The sequence below is a fragment of the Leptopilina boulardi genome, unplaced genomic scaffold, assembly GCF_019393585.1.
Source record: "Leptopilina boulardi isolate dan_hultmark-lab unplaced genomic scaffold, ZJU_Lbou_2.1 LbouV2_66, whole genome shotgun sequence".
NCBI classification, from domain to species: domain Eukaryota; kingdom Metazoa; phylum Arthropoda; class Insecta; order Hymenoptera; family Figitidae; genus Leptopilina; species Leptopilina boulardi.
The window spans coordinates 674190-697533 of record NW_026138012.1 but is presented as its reverse complement, the minus strand read 5'-3'; the positions used below and the strand labels follow the sequence as shown (position 1 = coordinate 697533).

Sequence of the window (23344 nt, the reverse complement as noted above, 5' to 3'; positions counted from 1 at the left end):
AGATATTCCTACTTTCTAACTGTGTACTTTGCATGATTTTGAATTTTGTATGCATTCGCGCGCTACAGCGTTGCCAAGTGTACTGCTTTCCAGCAGTGGAACTTCATATAATTTAAAATTTTGTAAACTTTCTCCTAATATATTTTTAGTTTGGTACGGTCAAAAAATTTCAGTTTTTTTGTATGCATTCGTTTCATGAGAATGTATTATGTGGTAGTTTTATTTTAAAATCTGACGACTGGTTTTTATTTAAATAATTATAAAGCAAATTCCTTACATGCATTAGGTGCTCCGTCCATGTAAACAGTATCAACTTTGAAATGATATTTTAAAGCTTAGGAACGGTCAAAATCGATGGGAATGGTCTTATTTTGTAGATAATTATGTCAGAAACACTCATGCAAAATTTAAAAAATATCTGACGAAAATGATTTTACGCGACTAATACCTTAAAGCACTTCTCTATTTCATTCTGCAAACAGCAGGAAATATCGTGTTTTGAAAGTGTTTGTAAAATGTCTTTTTTTAAAGATGGTAAATAAATGGTGTTATTAAAGTCAATGATAAAATTGACAACTTCTTGCACAATTTTTCAGGGATAATTTGGATCGCCGTATAAAAATGAAAGAAACTTAAGTATATGGTCAAGAATTGATTTAACATCCATTTTATTTTTCAAAATAACTTTATGTTTTTCTAACAAATACACAATTTGTATAGTAAAAAGCAATATATCTATACAATAATACTTAAAATATCAATTTCAAAGAAAGATAAATATTCAAACTTTTTAAAAGTTTTAAAATTACATTGGAATTTCTGTTTCGAGTAACAAAGGTTCAACTAAAACTTCGCTTCTATTTATTTCCACGTTATGAACTGTTTTAGATTTATTTTCAATTTCTATTTTATTTAATTCAACAATAAATTTAGTTACTGCTTCATAAGACTTCAGAGATTGTAATCCATAAACGTACTTTCCTATGAAATACCATAAGTGGTCACACAAATATGGAAATGATCTAAGTGCTATTAAACATTTGAAGCACGTCTCTAAAGCCTTAATTGGATCAGAAATGAAATAATTATCCCCATTTAAGACAACAATTGAAATGGATATGTTGTTCAATTTTCCGCATAGAATTACTTATGGATAAATTACTTGGTAATTATTTTTCAACCATTCCTCGTGATTTTTTTCTCCACAGTTAAGTTCCCTGGATCCTAAAATTTTACAATTTACAATTTACAATTTGTAAAGAAATATTCAGAAGAACAAACTTTTGATATACATATGTCATAATTTACATTTACAACTACAAATAAAAAATTTAATAACATTTTCTTCGTAATAACTATTTTTTAAAATAAATTTATAACTTTAAATTTGTACTATTTTTTACCTGAACGTGAAGTATGAAAGATTTAAAAATCTTGTTCTTACTAAATTATTTAGTAACTTTATTTCCAGTTTTAGAAGTCTTCGATACGGTTAAATAAAGGGAAAGTAAAAACAGTGAAAAAATCTTGTCATAGGTTTCTTAAAAAAAATTTATTTGATAAGTAAATATTCAAGCAATTTTTTAAAATAAAAGAAAAATTTCTTTCCCAAGAACTATAAAAAATTGTTGAAAATAAATTTTTAAAAAATCTTGTACATAACCATTACTGTGTAATTATTAAGTTAGTATATTATCTTTTAATATTATTATTCTAAAGTACAACCTGTATCCAATAAATTTTTATTATTTTTATAGAACTCTTTGATTTCTTTCACTTTAGACTTTTTGCAATGTTTAATAATTTTTTTTGAAGTACAATCCCACGTGCTTATCATTTTCGATTTATAGGGGATGAAAGAGTTATGATTAATAATTTTTTTGTTTCTTTCCATTTCGTTAATTAGATTTATAAAATCTGATTCCAGCTATTAAAAAAATTTCATTTATGAGTTTAAAAAATCTATGCAGATTCAATGGAAATGTAGTAATAATGACAAATCATTACCAGAATTATTCGCATTGGATCTTTTATACATCGGAAACTTTGTAAATATGTTTCGATATAGGATTTATAATTTTTTTTTGTAATAATAATTTCGAACGTTCGTAGATACTGCTTTGCTATTCACGAAATACATCTACCGATTGGAGTGATTGATTTTCATCAGTTAAAGAATTAAAACTTTTATCTAAATTAAAAAAAATATTAGAGCTTTTTATTAAAATTATTATAAAAAAATGTATACCTTCTATGCTCAAATTATCCTTTTTCTAATTAGATTGTAATTTCAAAATACCAGTTAAACGTAATTTTCGTCTTAAAAACTTATAATAATTATATAAACAGCCACGAGTACTTCTACTTTCTGTACCGTCAGGTTTGAAAGGAACGAAAAACATTTCTTTGTCCTCTGTTGGGAACAGTTCAACAATTTGATCGGTCATTTTTAAAAATTGATCGGATGCTATTCTGCATTTGTAAAAAAATTTGATGTTACATTCAAAAGTATAAAAAAATTAAAAATAAAAATTCGCAAAATTATGAAACTTACTTATAATCTATTGGATCAAGCTTTAATTGTCTGACAATAAGTAATTCCTTCAACCGACTGTGGTCAAGTAATTTTGTTTTAGCATATTGTGATAAAATAATCTTGCCGAAAAAGTTTTCTGGATCATTTAAAAAATGATACAACTCATTTTGTAAATAAGTAAAGTCTGAAAATTTTTTTTATAATCACAATTGTATTAATATCCTATTTTTTAGTTAACAAAATTTAGGCAAAAGCTATTTCAGTTGACAATTTAATTTAAATCTATCTATTTTAAAAAGAAGTGTAAGATTAATTATTGTTTAATATTTTTTTTTTCTCGAAGTAGTTTTTAGTAATTGAATATTAATTATTATTGTATTTCAATTAATATATATTAATATATAAATTGTAGAAATTTTTATTATACTTTCATTTTATAAATATCTATTTTATTTATAACATTACATTTTTTATTTTTTAAATTAACCGTTTTCATTTAATTTAAAATAAAAATTTTGAAAATATAATTATAGTTACTTTCAGTCAACGTAAATTTATATTTTCTCTCGATATTGACATTTCAATTTCACTAATACTGCTGTTTTTATTTAGTGTTGCAGACATTTCAATGTCATTCTCATCGGGACAAATATTTCCTTCACTAATTTTTTTTTGAACAATAAATTCTAAATAAAAAAAGAATAATTAAATAAGAAATTACACACATTCGTAAGAAAATTTAATTTAATTGCATAAAAATAACAATTATAATTAGAAATTTTTGTATTTATTAAAATTGTTATGTGGATATATTCAAAAAAAAATTTTATATTTTATTTTTAACTTTACGATTATGTACAAGATGTAAAAAAATAAAATTAGTAACATTAATAATATAAATATATAAATATAGTTTCATTACTTACTAAATTCTGCAATATGCAAAAATAGATTTTCTAAAAATGAAACAACAATAAAATATTACGTCTAACCACATTCACTGACAAACATATTTTATTTCGTATACTTCTCCCGCCCTGGTTGAAAGGTGTGCTGTCGCGCGAGTTCAATAAGCCCGATGCCTTCTCGCTGTGGGTTACCTGCGATCCCACAACGAGAACTCAGCCGATCCAATGAAGAGGTCAGCAGCTACACTTCATTTAGGACTCGCCGGAACAGCATGTCACCCAAATTTTTTTCAGTGTAGACTTTTCAGACCAGCATCGCTAGTGTCACGTCACCGTAACTTTTACATTCATAATTATAAGAATTCTTTTAATCAATACTGAGTTGTATGTCTCTGCGACAAACACCCGTGTTTTTGTTACGCATCTAAATACTATTCTCTTAAATGTTCAATTTCCGCCCTTTTGTAGCGCAACTAAACATCTTTCTTTTATATATAAAAGACCCCTGCGTTTTGTATCCTTCTACGTCTATATACTGTATTTCTAAAACATACAAATAGAAGCGAGAAATCTTTTATGACACTAGAAGAGCTCACACCCCCACGAAACAAAATGCTCTCTTTCTAATTTTCCCTATGTGCTAAAATCAGACGATGTAATATATGCTCTCTTTCTAATTTTCCAATGTGACGAACCCCTGTGGTATCACCACATTAGAAGACCATAAACACTCTTCTACAGCTGCGAATAACCGTAGTCGTACTCTTTCTATCTTGTATTAGAATGGTTAACACCCCCTTTTTTTACGTACAACTGAGAGAGAAGGACTTAACTTTGGCTTCCAAAATAAGGGCGAAAAATATATAGTACGACAATAAAATTTTATCTATTCTCTTACGAAAACTCAGTATAAAAGGACTACATTTTCATGGAGAGATCAGTTCTCAATTCATCTTCATACGTATAACATCAACCTCATTCTTGGTACCAGTCGACGTCTTCTAGTTCAAGTGCATAATTCTCTTATACGAAAGTGAAAATCAAGTGTCAAAACCCTCTACATTAAACGAGGATCATTACTTCTTATTACATTGGGCAATTATCTATTCTTCCTTTATTTGGAAGAGACTCATTATTGGGAGATTCATCACGCCTAATAGAACTCCGGACCTGCGGTTATACCTGGGCCCGTCAACCTTCCGGACGTCATAAACTCACGCTGGTACCAGCTCTATTCCTGTGACAACAAAGGACACAGCAGTGGTCCTTTTTCTTTCAACACACCTACTACTGAATTTTAAAGTAAGTGTTTTATAGTCTCACTCCTAACTTTTCTAAACTTGTCGTATATTTGTAGTCACCCTTGCATTCCTCATTTCAGTTGAATGCTGAACTCTCTATTTCCTGGATTGGTTGGTTTAAGATTCCCTCTCTCTCATAAGAACGAATTGTTGTAACTAAAAATACTTGTCTAAATAAATTGTAACCTAATTATAAAATTAATTACTATTCTCTTTCTTTCCTGTACCCTTAGTTTAGAGCCTTCTGCTCTGTAAATGAAACAGGAATTCACTGAATCACCGAGCGGCCATAAATAAAATAAAGTATTATTTCGTTAGTTATTTCTCTATTTGAGACGTAACACTAGACATAGTCTAAAAATTACAAAATAAATATTTATTGTCATCTATTACTTCTGTCCAGCACCAGAGTTGGGTTTGACTAGACTTTCCGAACCAGCATTGGTAGACACAGTCTAGAAATTACAAAATAAAATTTTTTAGGTATCTAGAGTTTCTGTCTAACATCAGATCTAGGTCTGGCTAGACTTTTCAGACTAGCGACGCTATTCAGGGTCTGACTAGTGTCTGAGTAGCACCAGAACTGGGCCAAGCTAGATCTTCCAGACTAGCGATTCTAGACGCTTTCTAGGTTGCGCCAAGCTTGACTCTAGGCGTTCTAGAAGATTTTTCTACACGGGTATAATTAAGGTAACAAAAAATTTGTTGTTAACTTATTTATATTGATATTTAAACAAAAAATTTTGTTTTTATCGCATCATACAAAAAAAATTATGTTCTATTTCAAAGCACCATAAAAAATACTTTTCATCACATAAAATTAAACTTTTACAACTTTTTATAATTTTAATTCTCATCTAACATGATGTCTCTACCACCATTACCACGTTTTATTGAAAAATTTTTTATTGGGGAAAGATGTCTCGTCAGAACACGCTACTTTAAACTGCTAATTATTAGGGAAGAATGTCCCATGAAGACTTGTCCCGTATTTACCACGCTTTATATTTAATACTGCTAATTATTGGGGTATTGGTTTACGTTGTATATCACAGGAATATTCCAAAAAATATTCCAATCATATTTATGTGATATAACTCATTACGTATTTAATGTCGCTTTTTAAAAATTAAAAATGTCGGACTTTTAAAACAAAATTGTTCGATTTCCATAAAACTAAATACCTAAGAGTTTTTGGGTAGATTTCACATATAATTTCTATTCAACTAAATGTAAACAATAGAATCATTCTGTACATTTTTAAAAATAATAATTAATAATAAATATTTTTTATTTTGTATTGCCTTTTATAAACTAACATTATATTCATAACCATCGATTCCCAAAAACCCTAGATATATCGACTTTCATAGAAATTAAACATTTTTTTTAAAATCGTCCACTATATTAGTGCTGCCATTTTGAATTTTTAAAAACTGACATCAGATTCGTAATCAGCGACTAAAAATTCTCATGAGTACCAACTATCAGATTATTTAAGTCAGTAGATATGCTAGAAAGATATTTAACATTTAAACCATATCAGACATCCGGAAGTTCAAATTGAAAATTTAAAAAAAGGTGGCTGAAGATGGGTACAAACAAAGCATAATATAACACCATAATAGGTACTTGAGACATCAAAAATAGGTTTACAACGGTCCAGCACAGGCTCCAAAAGTTCTGGTCCTTCGAAGTAAATAAAATAAATTTTAAATTATATAATTTTGTCCATTATACATAGCGATCATAGATACAGAAAATATTAAGTAAAAATGTTTAAAATAATTTTTACATGCAGGATAATACCTCTAGTTTACTCCAAAAAAGAATTTTACTTTATTAGTTTCAAAGGCATTGCATAATTGTATGATTTAGAAGATATGTGTTGACTGTAATTTTTAAGCAAACTAAGATTTGCATTGCATGTCAATGTTTAAATTGTTTTTAAATAAAGAATGTTATTTTTCTAAAAAACGAACATTCATACATTAATATTGAACAACTGAACATACTATTCCTATAGCGTTTATATTTTTTGAAGACACAAAAATTTTGAATTTTGTCCAGATAGATGCGCAATTTGTACCACTGTGTAACGCACTTTGAAATCATGTAGGGTGTGATTTTTTATTAAGTGGGACACTTAGGAGAGAAAAATGGTTAAAAAAATTTGGTGTACCACTTCAATAGAAACCCAAAAAAGATTTTTGAAAATTTCAAAATCCAAAATTTTTAAGTTTTTTTGAAAAAATTTTGAGAATTTTCTTATAATCTTTTTACTTGCCTCTGTAACATATCCAAAGCTCATAAAAGTCCATCCAGTAGTTTTTGAGAAAAATGCGTTTTTTTATTTTTCTTTCTCCCTCCAGAACTCCCAAAATACGCAAAATTTTGAGTAGATTTCAAAAAGTTATATTCATGTGGGTGGGAATATATGGGCAAACCTACGAAACTTTTAACTTTCAAGAAAAAATAATTTCTTTTTTTAATTTTCAGGCACATTGATGTCACTATGTATACATGTTTAAGTACATTTTAGCACTACAAATTCATATGCGTGTTTCATTTTTAGCTTACGCCCTCAATTTTTAACTCTTTAAACTATTTAATGTTAATAAATTACATATAAACTTGAAAAATTAGACTTTTTTTATTTTTGATATCGGAGTGGTTTCTAAAGTATTTTCGTCCTCTGAACACGATTCTGTCACCCAGATTTGCTTAGAACGTCAGGATTTTGAGAAAAGGGGGTAAAGACTCCAAAAAAGTGTTTTCAGCATATTCTTAACTTAATAAAATTTATTTCACTCAAAATCTTGTGTTCCAATATATGTGTGAGAATGTTTCGATCACACCATAGATTGACTTGTTTAAAGCAAAATAGCTGTTATGCCTTTCAAAAATGTATAAATTTAAATGAAATCACGATTTTTATTATCATCTTTAAATTGTTGCCACAGGAATACAATTAGAGGCACATCATTGAAAAAATCTTAAAATTTTTGTTTTTTTCCTCATCTTTTTAGAAAATGATTGAACTTTTATTTTTATCCAACACCGTAATAGATATTTTCATAAGTAGACGTTCAATTGAATTTTCTTAAAAAGTGGTACCACTCAATCAAACCTTCGTATCTTTAATTTCAGTGGTGGCACACTAATGATATAGTGAAAATTTGTTGAGAAAATATGTCTGTTAGATATTTCCATAGTAGCTGATGTGATATTTTACACGCCTCAAAAATAAAAACGTTAAGAATATTAACTTTTTTAAGAGTTGCAAATGAAATATAAGCATTTTTTCACTTTTTAACGTATAAAACTAATTCTCAAATAAATATTTTGTTCTAATACTGTACATAAATGTTACTTTGTATATAATTTAGCAAAATTTGCCAATATACACTGAAAGAAATTCGGGTAAGCAGCAGTACCAGCAAGTACAGCTGCTCTATCAATTCGCAGAACGCTAACGACCCCTTCTTCGATCAGCTAACATCCCGTTGCGGGAGCTCAGACTACCCGTAGCTTCATAGCCTTACCTTGTCAATAAGACATCTGTTTCTCCTGTACAGGTAGCACACCGCTCCCCGAAAAGAATCTCAGTCATACTTTGAGCAAAGAAACGCAGCGCTCTCAACGCTGAGACGTCTGCCCACCCAAATTTTTTTCAGTGTAATAATAATATGAGAAAAATACGTGCGGGGGCAATTTTTCTACGCTTATTCGGCTTATACCCTTCTGCAGGTTTTGAATTTCTTTCTTGAAATTTGATATCTCATCTTTCAGAAAATACAATTAATAGGTAATTATATTTTAATTATTTAAATTTGAATTAATTATTTTTCTCTAGAGGTTTGCATTTCTGTGGATAAACACTTTTAAGAAATGTTTATGAATTTTTTCAGCTTAAACGGAGCCCGATAAAAATTAAAAATAAATTTTATTTTTTAAATAAATATTTTTTTCAAAAATTTGTATGCTCAATTAGATCTCTCACATCTAGTATTCTTAATATACTATTTACCTTTTAGTGAATTAAAAATTGTCTAATTTTGTATTATTAATACTATTTATCAGGATATCATTGACTATGAATCTGCAAAATTAAGGTAAGTTTATTCAATAAATTACCCGTGTGGAAAATGAATCTGGGCGCTAGCCGTGCCATGGCCGGGTAGCCCGACTTATGCGCGTTCCACACTTAAACCATTTGGAGATCCGACACGACGCGAAGTGCCTCCTTCAGTGACTCTGCGCATATGGGAAGTGAGTGATTCTCAGTTAAATGCTTCTCGCTTTTAATCATCGTTAATATAAAAAGTAAATTATTATTCTTATAACAACAATTAAATCATATGTTAAATATAAAAGATTTAATATGTTTCAGAAAATTTTGGGAATTTGAATTAAGTAATTATTTATTTTAACCAATTATTAACTATTATAATAAATTAACTGTATTCATACCGATTTATTTTTGTATTTAAAACAAATAACATTTACTTCTATTAAGTAACATTAAATTAATAGAATAATTTCATTTTAAAATTTAAATGTAAAAATAAAAATAATTTATGTCGAAATGTAATATTTTTTCTGAAATTTAAAACTATTCATTTTTAAATACAGTAAAATGAAAATTCCGTAAAATCAAAAATAAATAACGCTATTTTTATTGAAGGCCACCTATACATATATTTATAAAACGCCTACCTAATATATTATTTATTACTGTTTATATGTATATAAAATTAATTTATGAAAAATACATGTTTAAAAAAGAAAATTCATTATTAACGATAAATTGAAACAAATGTTCTTTTAAACAATAATAATTAATTCCATTAAAAAAATTTATCAATTAATACTTGATTAAATGTCAAATAGATTTGGTAATATATACTTATAAGTAAACAAATTAATTATTTTGAAAAAATTATAAATATGACTACAGATTGACATTCGTAAGAAATTGACAAGGTTGAAAAACATTTGTAAACACTTAAAGATGATTTAAAGCGAGAAGCATTTAATTGAAAAACACTCACTTCCCCTACGCGCAGAGTCACTGGAGGGGGTACGTCGCGTCGTGTCGGATCTCCAAAAGGTTTAAGTGTGGAACGCGCATTAAAGTTGGTCGCTGGCCGTGCTATGGGAAGGGAGCTCAGACTTAACCCGGGCTCTGTTCGGGCTTTTAGCTGGGTCCCAGCCAGAAACGACACCCCAACTTATTCGGTGGCTATCTGGGAAAAATATCAAAGCGACTTTCCAGTGCCCGACTAATATTATAAGAGCATATGGAAAATAAATTTTTTAATCAAATTAATTAATCGTTCAATTTGATTATTAAAATAAATATATATAAGCTATTAAGTACCTAACAAATTATTCGAAAATTGTTTGTCTTAGATTTCTGTAAATTTGGTAAAAAAGGTTACGATAACAACGTGAAATTGGGAAATGACATGTGAAATTATTCACATATTTTTTTGTGAATGTCATTTTTGAGACTTAAAAACCTTGGTCACATTCAGTCATCTTGTTTATAATAATGAATGGTCAGGAGAAAAATAGAATTAAAAGCAGAAAAAGGACAGCATTGTCATTGGCAAGAAAGAGAATATGTAAAGAATTTTCGAACAAAGAAATATGTCAAGGTAAAAAAATAATTTATACACAAACTTTATACAATTTTTTTGTAATCTTAAAGTCTATTGAACCTTCTACATAGTTGAATTTTACTTTGTTAAAGTTTACGCGCATTTTTTTCATTTTAATATAAAATAAATGTTGATAAACGGAATTAGTATTAATTTTATATATTTTATTATAAACCTGAAAGAAAAGACAGAAAAGAATTTAATTTTGTAAGGTTCAAAATTTTATTTTTTTATATTTTCTATAAATTTCTTTCATATTTTTTTTACATTTTTTATATTTATATATTTTTTTATATTTTCAATATTTTATTGTGCACTATATTGTTTGACTGAAGCTAATAAAATTTTTTAAGGTTAAAAAATGTATTTTTTTACTATACAAAGAAATCAAAAAATTTCTCGAAAGTAAAAATTTTTAACCATTACTTTTTTAATATCAGAATATAACAGTGAAGGGTTTACAACAATTTTTAATTATTATATTTTTTTAGGTATGTCCAATTCATCATCTGAAAAGAGAAATCATTCAGAAGAATGGCAGAATGATTTAGATAAGCTGTTAGGTATTTTGAGATCCAGGCTATGGGTATCCAGGCTTAGTTTACCGAAATCGTCAAAAACATTTTTAAGAACTACAGATGCAAAATACCAGATAGTTGAAATGGAAGACGCAGAAGGAGGAATTGGTTCATTCGTTTATTAAGACTTGGGAAATGGACTTAGAAATTGCGTTAATGAAAAACTGCAAGAAGACAATATCATAGAATTACTAATTCATGCCGATGGCATGCCTGTGTCGAAATCTGGAACTGATAGTTTTTGGGTGTTATCAGCGAAGGTACACTATGAGCCAGATGTATATACCATAAACCTTTTGAAATTGCTATCTTTCAAGGACAAAATAAACCAAAAATTCCTCAACTATTTTTGGACCAGTTCGTAATGAGTTTAATAGCATATATAAAAGCGGATTGCACATGTTTGACAAAACGTTTAAAGTTCGCAAAAAATGTATAAATGGTGACACTCCAGCTCGAGCTTATTTAAAGAATACGGTTGGACATAAATCTAAATTCGCTTGTGAAAGATATACTGTAGAAGGAAAGTCAATTGAAGGTACAACGGTTTTTCCAGATGTTGATAAATCTGAACGATCTGATGAATCTTTTCGCAAATTCGAGAAACCAGAGCACCATCACGGCCCGTCTCCTTTTTTGAGAATAGTCATGTCTATAAATATAATTTCCATTTTCGTCCTAGATTTCATGCATTTATGCTGTCAAGTGTCATGAAAAAATTACTCGAATATTGGATGTCAACTAACCGCAAATATAAACTGACTGCTGACGAAAGAAAACGGTTGTCAAAAAGTATCGAAGACATTAAATCAGAAATTCCTTGCGAATTTCAAAGAAAAACAAGAGGACTCAAGAAATATTTAAAGTTTAAAGCTACCGAGTTTAGATTCCTATTGCTTTATTCGGGTTCTGTACTTTTAAAGGGTTTGCTTAAGGGTGAACTATATAATCACTTTCTTCTGTTTCACACTGGTTGCAGAATCTTAAGGTCAGGAAGAGTATGTTCAACATATGTAAACAATGCAAAGCATTACTTGAAGATATTTTTTATTTAAATGATAAATTTATATGACTTGAAATCACAAGTTTTGAACGTGCATGATTTATTACATCTTGCAGATGACGTTATTTCTATGAAATGCAGTTTGAGTTCCGTGACAGCTTTTCTTTTTGAAAATCTATTAGGAAAATTACAAAAATAACTTCGAACCCAATATCGACCATTGGCTCAATTATGTCGTAGACTTTACGAAGAGAAAAACTTAAAAAAAAATAAATCGTATGTACCTGCTTTGATTAAAATAAAGAAAACTTTAAGAAATGGAACCATAAAAGAAATAAAATACAAAGAACTGACATTAACCACATCTGCTCCGAACAACATTGTAGTTTTAAATAATCAAAAAATTATTCAAATTAAAAAAATATTGGGGAACAGCCTTGAATCGTTGCAAATAGGGGTAACGTTTCGAAAAAAGACAAATCAATTTATCATTATCCTTGTGATTCATCCGAATTACAAATGTGGAAATTGAAAAACAATCCAACTAATACAATCGTTATTCGTCCAATCAATGAAATTAAAAATAAAATTGTAAAATTATCCATCGCTTCGGAAAACAACACTAAAAAAGTATTCGCTATAAGAATACTTCACTAGAAAGTTTTATTTTAACATTTTACTTCTGTTGACTTATTATAAACATTATTATTATTATTCTGACAAACATTCAGTACAGGAAACAGTAATAACTACAGGAGGAAAAATTAATAAGAAAATGTTGCAACTTGTCAAGAAAAAAAAGTCTTGAAGAAAACTGCTGATTCTTCTGACCGATATTTAAAAAGTGTAAATTCTGGATATTTTTCAAAGCCCAGCACTTTAGAACTTGGTACATCAAAACTCAAAGGTAAATATATAAATATATTCAATTAAATTGAATGAAATATTTTGAATGACAAATATTTTGTTCGAAATAGTTGAATATTTTTTAATTAAAATTTTATAAAATTAAAAAATTAAAAACAAAAAAATATAATACAATATAATTATGTAATATTTAATTACTAATTTGTATTATTGTTGTTTTCATTGTTGCATAGTAAAAACAGTAAGTCTTCTTTTTTCAATAATGATGCACAAAGTAATGCAGATAAACTGAAAACTTTTCAAAAACAAAAAGTTTATTTGGAACAAAAAGTAGAAAAAATAGTTATGCATACAAATTTGAGACCTTCTCCATTTTAATCTTTAATTTAAGTAAAAATTACTTTGACAAGTGTATGACAAATGTAGTAAGTATTAAACATTTTATTTATTATTATTCATATTTTTTAGAACGAAAAGGCTTCCATGAAAAATGAACTCATTCACCAAAGACAGTGAAAAGATTTACTTTTGCAAGTGATAACTTATCTGCCCATTTAACGGAAAATTCGATAGATAAAATTCATAATAAAGTGAAAAAGTCAAATCCAACTACTGGTAATATATTTATTGATAAAATAAATAATAAAATAAAAAAGTTATTTTGAATAAATTGTTTTATTGTAATATTGCAATAATATAAATATAATATATGGCTCATTTCATTTAAAGTAGTCATAATTATTCGTGTCCCTTGCCAAAAAAAATTATTTGATATAACCTTAGATGAAATTAATTTGTTTATATAGTAAAAAGCAATAATTTTCAATAATTTTTCTACTTACTAGGACATAAAATTGATTTTCATAATATTCGCAGAACAAAAAGCAGGCAAAATGTCATAAGTGTAATGCGTTCCCGGAGACATTTTCAATGTTCAAATGAATGAAATGTCGAAAATATAGTGTTTAAACCAATTTAAAAAAATGTTTCCTGTAGTATTAGTTCTATATTTAAGGAAAATCAAGTGTAGGTAATTAAACTTTATTTTATACAATTTCCAGAAAATGAAAATGACGTGTCCCTTACTTTTATATTTTTACGTTTTGACGGCAGAATTTCCTACTTTTACCTGATATTTAAATTACCTCATGAGCAAAAAAATTTCTTTACCATCGCATAAGCAGCAGAACACAATAACGAAGTGTGTGAAAAAAACGAAAACGATATAAGTATAAATCTGCTCGTTTGTCATGGAAGCAGAAAAAACCGAAAAACTTTCGTAATTGAATTTCTGTCAACAGTGTAACGCCTTGAAAATGGTTAGAAAATATTTTGAATTTTATATCGGTATGGAATTTAATGTATTTTTGGATTCTCTTTCGAATGGGACCAACTCCGTCGATATAAGTATAACCGTTTTCATTTTATAAGCGAAAAACGAGCAAAATGTCAACAGTGTAATGGTCATAAGTGTAATTCAAATTTGTATACACTAGAGTCTCCGAAGAGAGGACAGAAAGAGTCTTGGACCTCTCTACGGAATTCGTCCTTGACGCCGAAAATTGTAAACACTCCAGGGCCGTATATCGTATCACAGAGATGTGTTTTTTTTAACAGAATACATTCTGTTACGTATGTAAAACACTACGCGACAAAGCTACACTCAGAACAGACGCTCCTGAGTTCACGTTCCTCTTTCTGATCCCGCCCATCTCTTCCCCCCTCACTCCTTACCGCGCTGCGTCACTACTTAGTCCTCTCTTCAGAAGTCCTCTCTTGGGAGACTCCAGTGTATATGGCTTCAGTAAACGTAATAAATCACAGAGGCCTACAAAATAAAACTTTTTTCTTTTATCTTGATATCAGAATAGTTTCTAATGTATTTTTGGGCGCTGAACACGATCCCGGATCTTAAAATTGCTTAGCATGTCAAGATTTTGAAAAAAGTGGGGGTAAAAACCTCCAAGAAACATGTTTTTATGGGTGTTTAATATGATTTTTCTCTTTAACCTGACGTGGTAAAAACTTCAAAAAAGTCTTAAATTAAAGCTTAAATCGTGTACTACATGACCCGTACACGCAACCCTCCCACCTAATTTTTTTCAATAAAATATACCCGCCCCCACAAAAAAGTTTTTTTAAGATTTTTTCGGCGAAATGAATAGATGATTATTTGTTTTATGTTTATAATGTTTAAGGACATAAATTTTGCATTTTGCCTATATAATTTTTAACCCCTTCGCGGTCCAGTTAAAAATCACTTATAAGTCTAATAAGGTTCTAAACAGAGCTTCCAAAAAATTTGATTTCATCCTATTTCAGATTTTTGGGTTCATCCGTCACCAAATTCGAATTCAGCGACCCCGAAAACCCCCAAGAAACAAATTTCGACCGAATCGCATCAGTTTTGAAATTATCCGTCATATTGGGTCGCCATATTGGATCCACCATTTTAAATTTTGAAAATCTGACGTCATATTTGTAATTAGCAACACAAAAAACCCCTAAGTAACGAGTTTCAAGCGAATCGAATCAACTTTTAAATTTTCATGGTCGCCATTTTAGGTCCGCCATTTTGAATATTTTAAATCTGATTTTAAATTCGGATTCATCGATCCAAAAACCTTAGTATACTTATCACCAGTCAAATTAAATTATATTTAGTATTAATATTTTATCAAAAATTGACAGAAAAAAATTTTTATAAGTTATGTCGATTTCTGCCAAAAAAAACCGTCTGCAATAAGAAATATATGACTTTAATTTTGTGACCACTATTTATTTTGTTAATTTAACATGCTAAACTGTATAAAAAATTATTTTTAACCTTAAAATCAAAATTTTCCAACTCAACTTTTCTGGAAGTTGAATTTGACAATTTAAATGAAATGAGCCATATATAAATAAATATAAATAATTTACATAATATATTTTAGAAATTCGACGCTTATGGGAACAATCAGCTCCATCTCAGAAGGATTTAAAGAGGCACAATTCTACGAATAGTTATTGATATTCATGTCAATATGAAAGCGATTTTATCACAATTATTAAAATTTCATTTTATATACTGGTAATTTATTTATTCATAAGAATATTAATTGATTAATTTATTTAATTTATTAATTGATTATAGGCTTTGAAACCAAAATAAATTTTAATTTTTATAATATATTTTATTATATAAATTATAATATATAAACTTTTATAATTTTTTTGACTTAGTAATTTTTACTAACAATGCTTTTCGGTAAATTTCATTGATTAAAAAATATATAATGGATTAGTTAAAATAAAATTAAAGAAATATAAAATTTTAATTTAATTAAATTTGGGGAATATATAGGTGATTTGGAAACTTAAAGGGGGTCCTATATGTTCGAAAGAAATTGATTTTTTTACTTAGGAGATAATAGGTCCTTATTAAATGTCCAGGTCACATATTTATCTTGTTACTGTAAAGCGTACAAAGCGATGTACCTGATTTGATAATATTTTTTTATGCATAAAATCTAAAATAAAATTATTTGAAAAAGATGGTAAAAGTTTTCTAATTAATACTTTTTTATAGGAGCGATAGTCGAAACCCACAAAGACCAAAGTGGGAACAAAATAAACGATTCTAAGTTCAGAACATTTGTAGGAAGTGTTTTAAGCAACTCAAAAGATTGGTCAGGAAATAGAAAAAAAAGAATTAGCAAGAGTGCTAAGGAAATCATAGATGAAAAAGAAAAGGGAAATGAGGAAGACGAGAGTCATGACGAAGATGATGAAACTGAAGATGAGAATCATTGGGAGAATGAAAGACACGGAATTTAGTTCTTGATTTAAATAAAAAATTGTTTAATCTTTATCTCATTTAAATTGACAAATTTCACTCTTTATCCTTTATTTATATTAAAAATTGATGTATATTTTAAAATTAATATTTAATAAAATATAATTAAAAATATTAATTTACTTATCTTATTTAAAAAATAATTTCTTGTTCTTTAATTTTTTTAACAATGCAGTGTTAATATAGTTTTTATGACAAAAATGTGCGGCTTCAAAATATCAATTGAAATATATAAGTTTAATAGTAAAAAAATCGGACAAGTGCGAGTTACACTCGCATAAAAACCGAGGGTTCCGTACCCCTAATCCTAAAATTTGAGGGGTTTAAAGTGTGAAGGCCGATGGAAAAATTCCAATTTTGCTTAATTTTTCATGTAATGTGAGCATGGAAATACATATCATAAGTTTTTAAAAAATTTTTAATTTTTTTATCATTTAACATTTTCAATTTTATGATTTTTTTAGATTTCACCAATTAATAAAAATATCAACAAATAAAAAATGTCAAAAGATAAAAAAAATAGCAAATGGTAAAAAAAAGAAAATGGCAAAAATGGCAAATTATAAAGAATGGCAAAACACTACAAAAAAATATAGCAAGCACAATTGGAGTTCTCGCTATATTTTTTTTGTAATCTACACGCAAAAATACGTAAAAGTGTATAAATTTGAAACTCTTTAGATAAAATATTCTTCGTTTTTTGAGGAAAAATCATGATTTTTATCGAAAATTATCAGTTTTTCCTTGAAAACACTATGATAATTAACTCCAATCGTTCTCACTGTATTTTTTTTGTAATCTACAAGTAAAAATACGTAAAAAAGTATAAATTTGGATCCCTTAGGATAAAATTTTCTTCTTTTTTTATTCGAAAAATCCATGATTTTTTCTAAAAATATGAGTTTTCCTTAAAAACAATATGAACATCAACTCCAATTGTGCTCGCTATATTTTTCCTGTAATCTACACGCAAAAATACGTAAGTATACCAAATATGAACTGCCTTCGTCAAATATTGTGTGCGCTAGGAGGATTAATCGCTTTTTTTCAAAATTTTTGATTTTTCCTTGACAACGCTATGTAAATTAATCCGAATCATGTTCGCTATATTTTTCCTGTAATTTTCACGTAAAAATACATAAGTGTACCAAATTTGAGCTCTCTATGTAAAAAGATGTGGCAACGAGGGGGGGGGGTACATAGTCATTTTTAGGGATTTTTCGTAAAAATTCATGGTTTTTCCTTGACAACGCTATGATAATTAATTCCTATGAGATTCGCTATATTTTTCCTGTAATCTACACGCCAAAATACATATGTATACCAAATTTCAGCCATCTAGATAAATTCGTGTGGCCGCTAGGGGGGGGGGGTACATGCCTTGCTTCACTAGTCTCATTAATAGGGTTCCCCCTTCGGGTACGGAACCCTAAAAAAGGATGGAAATTTTTAATTCGGTTTTTTGGAGTAAAGTGGCTGCTCAAAAACATTGCATTAAAAAAAATCATGATAAAAATTTTTAAATTGTGTTCAAAGACTCGGATTCAGCGATCTTGAATCGTCCGGGTAATTATTTTTAGGCAGATTATTTAACTCATAAATTTTGGTTGACATTTCAAAGTCACCATTTTCAAATTTTATTGAAAAATTCGAATTCAGCAATCTAGAATTTGACATAAAAAGATTCAGATTCAGCCATACCATAAAACTTTACCAATGTAAAGAAATAAATGACAGATTAAAAGAGATTATTTTTATGTCAAAAAAAATTTTAATTTGTGAATTAGAAATTTAACTATCCAGAATTAAAGAATTTCCTAGTTTGGCTTTCAAGAAACTGAGCCCGACCTATTTCCAACTAGATCTGATAGTTCTTTTACGTGAAATATGAGCCTTTCTAGCCCCTGACCAGAGACAGACTTCTATTCGGGCTTTTTCCACACGGGTATTTAAAAAAAAAATTATTTCTGATGAAATTTATTGTCATCAATTAAATGAATTGCATTTCTTTGGCAAATTTACGTTGACGCATTGCATAAAAATATTACTCACTTGTCGATGTGGATTTCTGGCGTTGCGCCTTTTAAAAATGGCAACTCCAACTATAACTGCAGCCGTTAATGCAATTCCAGCAAATGCTAAAGTATAGTATAGAGACCTACTTTCTCTATGAATAATTTCACGCCTTACAGAGTAACTCTGAAAAAGAATAAATTTATGAGAATTATCACCTACGTTTATACCATAGTAACATTTATTATTTCATAAAATATCCAATTGACAAATTTATACAAACACATAAAAGTTAGATGCCTATTTTTAATTTAATTAATAGTTTTCAAAAAATTTAGAACTATTCTTCAAAACTGTGAAATAAAATTCAAAACTTTATTAAACCCTTTGAGTCACGCAATTAAGGATGAGGCCGAAATTTTTCAAAACCTGATGTCTAGAACGTTTTCGGGGTCGCTGATTACGAATTTGAGGTCAGATTTAAAAAATTTTTAAATTCAAAATGGCGGATCCAATATGGCGGACATAATTTGTAAAATCTTACTAAATTTGCTTGAAACTTGTTACTCGCGGGTTTTTGGGGTCGCTGATTACGGATCTGAAATCAGTTTTCAAAAACTCAAAATGGCGGATCCAATATGGTCGACGAAATTTTTAAAAATTGATCAAATTTGATTGAAACTGGTTACTCGGGGGGTTTTAGGGGTAACTGATTACGAATCCGATGTCAGTTTCAAAAAATTTAAAATAGCGGATCCAATATGACGGACGACTTTTTGAAAACCTAATGCAATTCGCTTGAAAATTGTTACTCGGAAGTTTTTGTGGTCGCTGATTACGAATCTGAAATCAGTTTTTAAAAATTCAAAATGGCGGATTCAATATGGCGGACGATTTCTTGCTGGTAATAGGCAGAGTGGAACATTGCAAGTTTTACAAATCCAGGACGTTCGCTTTTGGTCAGCTTTTGTACTACAATGAGCACATATTGGATCCACATTTTGAATTTTGAAAAACTAACATTGGATTCGTAATCAGCGACCCGAAAACCCCCGAGTAACAAGTTTTAAGCAAATTTCGTGGATTTTTAAAATTTTCGGTCGCCATATTGTAACCGCCATTTTGAATTTTCAAAAACTGACTTCAGATTCGTAATCAAAGACCCCAAAAACCCCCGAGTAACAAGTTTCAAATGAATTGTATTAGATTTTCAAGAAGTCGTCCGCCATTTTGGATCCGCTATTTTGAATTTTTAAAAACTGATTTTAGATTCGTAATGAGAGCGACACCAAAAACCCCCGAGTAACAAGTTTCAGGCCAATTGGATCGATTTTCAAAAAAGTTGTCCGCCATCTTGGATCCGCCATTTCGAATTTTTTAAAACTAACATCAGATTCGAAATCAGCGACCCCAAAAAACCCCCGAGCAACAAGTTTTAAGCGAATCGCATTAAGTTTTCAAAAATTCGTCCGCCATATTGGATCAACATTGCAAGTTTTACAAATCCAGGACGTTCGCTTTTGGTCAGCTTTTGTACTACAATGAGCACATATTGGATCCACATTTTGAATTTTCAAAAACTAACATTGGATTTGTAATCAGCGACCTCGAAAACCCCCGAGTAACTAGTTTCAAGCAATGTTTGTCAATTTTTTTATTTTCGGTTATATGGGGGTAGTTTTGGTTAATTTTTTTACGTAAAGGGTGAATTTTTGAAATTTATTTTCTTTTTTTCAATTTTTTTAACATTGTGTAATAATAAAATGTGAGCAAAAAGATTGCGTCTAAAATTTATACAGGTTTTTCGAATTTTATTTTTTGTCCTTCTTTAAAGGGGTGTATTTCAAAAAGGGGAGGGTTTTTGAAAGTGGCATACACATATATTTGTTGCCCTCCATCTCCTCTTCAAAATGAGACCTCAGCGAAGTCGATCTGTTCAGTTTTAAGGAAGTTATGTTTTTTGACATATGTGTCACGCTGTGACTGAAAGGGTTAAATAAAAATAGGTTTTTACATTAAGGGCAAATAATCCTAGGCGAGAAAAACCAATGCTGACGATGAATTGAAGGCTAATTCTAGGCTCGGCGCCCATCGTATGTAACCCAGCCTGGATACAGCCTTTATACCATTATCAAGTCAGTATTGGTTCATGATTGGAAACCTATGCTCAATCCAAGCTTCATTCAAGCTTGGTTAAATCTTTTAGTTGATAAAATTAATGAGTATAACATAAACAAACAACATAAATTGTTTAAACATATTTATTATGTCAAAAAATGTTAATAATTTATCAAAAGATTAAATTACCATAAAATTATTATTACTTTTAAAAATCGAATTTCAATACATACCCATACCGTCAGGAATTATGCGACCTCTGCTATTTTGATGACAATAATACTATAAAATTTAAAAAAATATTAAAACTAAAACCAATGAGTTCAAGAACGTTAAAAAATATTTGTTTCTTATAGTGAAATAAAAAATAGCAAAAACACTGAAAATTGACTTTTTCTTAGATATCTAATTGAAAAATTAACATATTCTCTTTGTCAGGATGCCATTTTTTCAGGATTTTATAAGTGTTTAGAAAATAAAAAAAAAGAATTTTAGATTTATTATTTTATAAGATTTAAGCCGTTTCATAGTTATCGAAAACGCAGAGGTCGCACAATTCCCGACAGTAGTACAACAGGAACCCTAACAGCAACGGACATTTCAGAACATCCTATGGACGTCCTATCCGTATCCGGAAATTTAGATATCTCTAGGATGTTCTCAGAATATCTATGGATATCCCTAAGACATCCTATGTATATCCTGCTTTCCGGTTATTGCTAGGACTTCCTTAGGAAATCCTGAATATTTTTTTATTTGCTTAAACGATACTTTATGATTTGTAGAATACAAATTATATGATCAAAAGCGATTTCTAAGTTATGTTATGTAAAAAAAATCGAAATCTGCAGAAGGTGTCTAAAAGCGCTTTAAGTGATAGTTATCACTATCAGCTATTTTCACTTTTACCTTGGTAACAATTGCGTTCTTTTACGCTCACAGCCGCTCGATTGGCTGAAGTTTTGATCGGATTGACTTCGGCCAAAGTTTTTTTTTAATTTCATTTACGAATGCTTTAGAGTACGTAGCGGATTTTTTTTGGTTTGTTTGTATATTTTTGGCAAAAGATTTTTTGAAAAAATTTCGCCATAAAAATCGACTTTTTCCTTTTAATAGCTGCTAAATACACAAAAAATAATATTTTTAAAATATTCTTCGTACTTTTTAAAGCTAAATCAATTACAAATTCAAAAAAACTCTGAATTTTTGTTCTACATTAAACGGTCTAACTGGAATCTTTCCCACCGATTTGCCCAGCAATGAAACGAGACCAACTTTTGCGGCCTCTATAGACAATAAATTGAAACTTTTTGGAAGTATAAATATATTTTCGTAAACTTAAGAAGTTAACAAATAAAGTCTTCAAAACCAAATTTTGTTTACTTCATTCCTGTGTCTTAAAAAATTCATGAAATAAAGGTTTAAAAGAGACCTCAAAGGTGTCACTCCCCCATAAATAATTATTTATAATAAATAAATCAACGTTTTAATACTTTTGTAAATGTTATATTTTAAATTTATGAAAAATTAATGCACAATAACGGTCTCTAATTTATAATTGTTTTACATATTTTTTACTGACATTTACTATATGTGTTTGTTTTTTAACGTTATTTAATAAATTTTAAAATTTCTTTACATATATAAATCGGTTGTGGATAAGCTATTTTTGATTTCTATTGTGATTTTCTGGATCGATATTTCCTAACCTAAAATCATGTCTCCTCCTACCATACAAGTCAATACGTTAGTCAACATTCATGGGTCTATTCTTGATTTAATGGATTTACCTATGGATGGTTACACAGGTCTACAAGGTATTTTTTTGACATATCAGAGTGCTTCTCAAAGTATTTTTGTGTCTTGAATACGATGACGGGTTCCAAAATTGCGTATCACGTCAGGATTTTGATTAAAGTGGGGGTATAAAGTCTTCAAAAACCGTGTTTTTGAGGGTTTGAGTATTATTTTTTCTTTAACCTGACGGGATAGAGACTTCTATATAGGCATTAATTAAAACTTATAGCTTACACTTTAAGACTTATATGCGCAAGATAAAAAAATTAAGTTCAAGTCACCTAAAAAAATTATTGAGGTCATTATCCACAGTGGGCTTGGACTAACTTTAACCCAAAAGTACTGGACCATCTCGGCTTTCTTTAGATATTAATTCCACATTATTTTCTGAGTAATTTGAACCTAAAATGAGAAAAATCGGTAGAGGGATTTACAAATGAAGTCGATTTTTCTGTATTTTTAACTTTTTACAGTACTTTTTTATTTTGAAACAGTTGAATATTAATCAATTTGATTTCTAATCATAAATCAATTCTTTATGAAGTTGTCAAGTATTAAATTTAAAACTGTCAGAAATAGTACTCAATGTTTTGTAATAAAATTGTCTAATTTTATTACTGCTCGCTCAAAAATGTCAAAAGATAGAAGTCTTGAAGAAAATCGTTACTGTGTTTGCCTTTTTTGTTTCGGAAAAACGTCTATAATGATTTCAATTAAAG

The 23344-nt window shown here is 28.9% G+C and overlaps 1 protein-coding gene and 1 long non-coding RNA gene across 3 annotated transcripts in view; both read right to left on the bottom strand.

Annotated features, from left to right (window-relative positions):
- The window catches only part of LOC127290437 (amyloid-beta-like protein), a 694733-nt gene that overhangs the window by 91408 nt on the left and 579981 nt on the right, over nt 1-23344 (bottom strand). For both annotated transcript variants that reach the window (XM_051318992.1, XM_051318991.1), the window contains exon 14: nt 18750-18896. In XM_051318992.1, the coding sequence (XP_051174949.1) occupies nt 18750-18896 (147 nt within the window). The remainder of the gene's footprint in view (nt 1-18749; nt 18897-23344) is intronic.
- On the bottom strand, nt 1450-5199 carry LOC127290439 (uncharacterized). The gene is made up of 3 exons (XR_007844340.1): nt 5139-5199; nt 3463-3987; nt 1450-1540 (listed from the first exon to the last, which is right to left on the bottom strand). It is a non-coding gene; the product is annotated as an uncharacterized LOC127290439 (long non-coding RNA).